The 4,973-nt window shown below is 34.1% G+C and overlaps 1 protein-coding gene across 1 annotated transcript; it reads left to right on the plus strand.

The window, feature by feature from the left end:
• Window positions 1-226: 226 nt before the first annotated feature.
• LOC144574337 (uncharacterized) lies at window positions 227-1,401 on the plus strand. Its single transcript, XM_078324281.1, has 2 exons — window positions 227-771; window positions 873-1,401. Exons 1-2 carry the CDS (start codon window positions 585-587, stop codon window positions 1,256-1,258), a joined length of 573 nt encoding a protein of 190 aa, XP_078180407.1. The 5' UTR covers window positions 227-584; the 3' UTR covers window positions 1,259-1,401.
• The last annotated feature ends 3,572 nt before the right edge of the window (window positions 1,402-4,973 follow it).

A 4,973-nucleotide genomic window follows, 5' to 3' on the forward strand; every position in this document is an offset into this window, starting at 1 on the left:
AATAAACATTCAATTCATGAACAAAGCTTTATGATAATTTATCGTATTATTGACTTCTAGATTATTACAAACTAACAAGAGTGTGCAAGAAAAGTTGTTTGATTTGTTTATAAGCACCAACATGTAACAGACATGTTTAGAGCAAAGACAGATGGTAGAGAGTTGAAAAAACCTGGGGTAACTAGATTTGCAACAAACTTCTTGTGTTTGCAGTCTATATTGTGAGAAGAGGAAGCACTTCGATACATGGTCGTTTCACCCGAGTGGCGGGGTTTAGCTCCATGTAAAAGCAAAGAAGGTATTGATATTAAAGCGATCATAGAACAAGAGTCATTTTGGGAATTTGGGAGAGACCTTCTTCGTGCCATGGAGCCTTTTGTGAAGGTTTTAAGGTTGGCTGATGGTGATGGTGATGGTTCATCTTTAGGTTATATTTATTTTGCAATTAAACTTGCAAAAGAAGGAATTAAGGAGTTCTTTAATCATGAAGCCGAGAACTATTCACCCTTAATGCCATAGAAGACAGGTACAAGAAATCTCTCAAATGTGATTTGTATTCAGCAGCAGCCTATTTAAACCCTCATATGTTCTATGATGGATCGATTAAAATGAATAAAGAGGTGAAAGAAGGTTTAGAAAATGTAGTAAAAAAGCTTCTACCTTCAGAAGAGGCACGAGTTGCAATAATGAAAGAGTTGAAGGATTATCATTCCTTGGATGCTAGCATTTTCAGCCCCATGGCAATCAATTCTCTTCATATATCTCATCTAAGTAAGCTTTTTAATGTGTTGTTTTAGCTTACAAATTCATGTGCATTGTACATCTTATTTATGTTCATTCTCATTATTTTGTTTATGAATATTTTGGAGCAGGGATATGGTGGGATATGTGGGGTGGCGCAGTTCCTATACTACAAAACATGGCCATCAAAGTACTGAGTCAGCCTACAAGTTCTTCTACATGTGAGAGGATTTGGAGTGCTTTTAAGGCAGCTCATACTAAGAAGCGAAAACAGATGGAACCAGAAAAATTACAAGATCTTGTTTATGTGAGGATGAACAACCACTTTAAACGTGCTATGGTTGCTAAAGAGAAAGCTGACTCAGTTCCAATTAACCTTGCAAAAATTCATGTGTATGAAGGTGACTTTGAAATTGCAAGAGAGGAGAATGAAGGAGACAGTGGATTTGAGGCTGAAGAAGTTTCCAATGAAGCAAGCTTGAATGAATCAACATTTAATTTAGATGATTTAGTGTAATCTTTAGAAGATTTTAATTATGATTATGAAAGTTTAGAATTACTTTTGAGAAGATGATAGTTATATAATTATTTTTTGGACTTCTAACTTTTGTATTTAATTAGATGTAATGAATCAGTGCTGTGATATATTATTTACGTGTTATTTACTTGTTATATACTTATCTATGTGTATGTGTATGAATGTGATAAAGAATAGAATTAGGAATCTTGACAAGTTGCTTTGTTTACATATTAATGAATTAATTCAGATCAAGCTGATGATGTTTATATTGCTTACCATGCTAATTTTTGTTAAACTAAGCTATAAAATTGATAGGACTTATAGAGTAGAATTAAATAAACATGGCTATGTAAAAATTTCTAATTTTACACAAATAAAAAAAATTAAAATGAACAAAACATCTCATTTTTTCTTTTACAACTTTAGTATTTTAGTATATTATTTGTTGTGTAAAAAACGAATTATTCCCGAATTATACTAATTTGGTGTTCACAAAAACGAATTATACCCTGATAGGGCCATGTTCCCAAGGCCCTTTTAGCTTTAATATGGGCCATGAACAAGGCCGGGATTAGGACCTCGTATTGACAGGTCAATCCGGGATACAATGCAAAACAAAACCCATAATTGAAGCCTATCATGACAAAAACTCAGAATTAATTGACTTAGGTGGGTCGGGATAGCCTGTATCTTGCGGCTTAAAGCCCCGGAGTTGCCTCTTGAATGATTATTGTTCATAACTCCCCACGATGTTGATTATTGTGTAACCATTCACGACATCGCATAACCGCTGGTTATGCCATGACCACAATCAACGGACTCACGAACTGGCTTACCCTTGGCAGGGGTAAGGCTGTATGTAGATCACCCTATATAAGACCCTTCTTTCGACAGGAAAAGGGCGAATAACAAGCAATACATGCTTACACTCTCACTTATCTCGGAAATCTTACAGGATAGAGTTCAATATTTATGAGAACACCCCAAATCTCTCATGCTTGGATCCAACTTAGGTTAGAAAGTCGCGGACTTTGTGTGTTGATATTTGCAAAATTCCATTTTCTTTTGTTGTTTTTATTTTTATGACACTATAATTTTTTATCCTTAGTACAAAACCGGTTAGTTATAGGTAGCTAATCCATACCCAACCGTTTTAATTCAAAAGTGCATTTGCATGCTCTTGGTTCAACCCTTCCATGACACGAACTCACATGTTTAGTGCGAACCCGGTCACTTTATCGAGCAACTAGCGGAGCAAAGTGTCGATGATTCATTGTTATAAGTACGTCATGTCGCCGTAACATAAGCAAGCATAATCTTATTTTGTTTTTAAAAAAAAAATTAATTTTGAATAATTTTTCAACATTTTTGCAAAATATCATGAATACACAGATCCTTAGGCATTAAATCATACCTATGGATATTCCGATCTTTCTAAATTCGTTTTCCGCACATAATTTGCATTTTCAAAAAAATAAATTTAAATTCCTAAATTTCCAATTTCTTAGACCTTTATTTCCATAAAGTTTTTCACCAAAGTATGGGGTTATTTCAAATTATTCCAAGGGTATTACTAAAAATTTATAAAAATTTGCACTAAAATTTCTAATGTTTTGTCAATCACTCAAATTTATCAAAGGTTTTATTTTTGACAACTTTTAACACAAAAATTAAACATGATTTTATACTTTATGCATTTTCAAACAATTTAGTTCAATTATGCAAGACTCTATTTTTCATAACCTCATAAAACATCTTGACAAATTCGCAATCTCAAGCAATTAAGTTCAAAATCACAAATCCTACTTATGGTCAAGTAAAAAACAAGGTTATAAATCCTAAAATTTGAAAAAATAAATCTAAAATTCATGCAATGCAATATACAATTTCTTCCCATACCCCCAAGCTTAAATTAAGCATTGTACCCAATGCTTTAATCTAAACCTAAAAAGTAAATAGAAAGAAATATGAAAGCTTAACTTGTGTGAAGAACCGTCATAGAGGCGGAGAGATGGCGGTTCGAGTAGAGGGAATGAACGAGGACTTGGGTTGCCTCCTAAGAAGCGCTTGGTTTTAGGTCTTCGGCTCGACCCATTTTCTTGGACTAGGAGGAATATTGATCGGGCGGCATCCTTTTGCCACTTCTTGCGTTGGACTCGCGCACGCTGATTCGTGTCCCAATTACGACATTCTTTATGCCTACTTTATCCACACGTCGCAATCTATCGGTCTCAGATCTTGCCACCGATATGCCTTGCGAAGAGTCTTCATTAGAGTGCTCCATGTCTTGCTCTTCCTCTTCACATATTGTTTCAAGCATGTACTGCTGAAAAAGAACGAAGATGAATTTTCAAATAAAAGAGAAAAAAAAATCTAAAATTAATCTCTAGAGTAAAAAACTAGTATCTATCCGATATTCTCCGGCAACGGTGCCAAAAAGCTTGATGAGTATTTTGTAGATAGGGAATTGCGATTATTTTATACTCTTTATGCCTTTAAATTTATAAACCTAAATACTCAAAGAAAGGTTAGTTGCAAGCGCACAACCTATCATTGTAGTACTTTGGGTATCGATCCACAAGGAAATCGGGAAATACTAATCTTTAACTCTATCGATTCGTTTCAGATTTGTGAAAGAAAGTAAAATTAAATGGGGGGGGGGGGGGGGTTGTTGTTCTAACAATCCTAAGGTTTTGGGTTCAATACCCAAGAAGATGAGGTTTAAAACAATAAAAGTAAAAAAAGAAAGTAAAATCGAATCTTGGTTGCTTTCAAGAATTGGAAGATCTAGGGGCATTTGGTCTACAATCCCTTGTTAATTCTATCTATTCGGTATTTGTTTAAGTTCATGTATAATTTGATGAGATTTCTAACATAATATGCCATTAAGGGTCACTTTCGTGAATTAATAACGTGTCTAAGTAATTTGGACTTCACGATTAGATCCTTCACCCTAGCTACCTAGACCATAAGCTCTTGTTAGTCTCTCCTCTCCTCAAATATTGATATTTCACGATTAAATCCATCATACCAATACCCGATTCGATTTGAGATGTCCTAATTAGGGTTTAGCTTCACGGTTAGGTCCTTCACCAAGTTTCTAACCTTAATTTATGTAGTTCCGGTTTAGATTACAAATTGGTTAGATCCTAATCCAAACCTAGGGTATTTGCATTCATAATTTGTTACTATCCTATTGATCCTAGTCAATTTTGGTTCTTTCGAATCCAAAACGGGATAATTACAATTCAAGTACTAATTATGTAATTAACGCAAATGATAAATCACAGAGATTAACATAAAATCCCAAAAACAATCAAAACAATAATAATAATAATAGGAGTAGTAGGAGTACTACTAATAGTAATGAAGGTATCAAAGATAATAGTAATAATACTAATACTAATTATATTCTGTCTAAACTATAAATTGTACAGGTCCAAGTTCTAAAAAAGCATGAAGTTCTATACCTCTTAAAGAATAAGTTTTATATTACCCATAGCACGACTTCGATTTTTCAGATTGACTTAGAAAGAAACCAGATGACCAATATGATGCTGATAGCGGGTCCTTGATTTGAATGTGCAACAAACAACTGCTTGTACAATTGGGGACACTTTGAATGTTAATTAGGTAAGTATGAAAAGGGAACAACCTACAAGTGGAGACACTTGTTCAATTATTCACATGGTTCAATTATTCGCATGTGCCT

This window comes from Carex rostrata, chromosome 22 (assembly GCF_964058835.1).
Source record: "Carex rostrata chromosome 22, lpCarRost1.2, whole genome shotgun sequence".
Taxonomy (NCBI): domain Eukaryota; kingdom Viridiplantae; phylum Streptophyta; class Magnoliopsida; order Poales; family Cyperaceae; genus Carex; species Carex rostrata.

Bases quoted from the DNA above. Each gene is read 5' to 3' on its own strand.
- LOC144574337 (XM_078324281.1), top strand. From the start codon at position 585: ATGTTCTATGATGGATCGATTAAAATGAATAAAGAGGTGAAAGAAGGT. The intron at 772-872 runs GTAAGCTTTTTA...ATTTTGGAGCAG, and splicing joins TCTTCATATATCTCATCTAA to GGATATGGTGGGATATGTGG.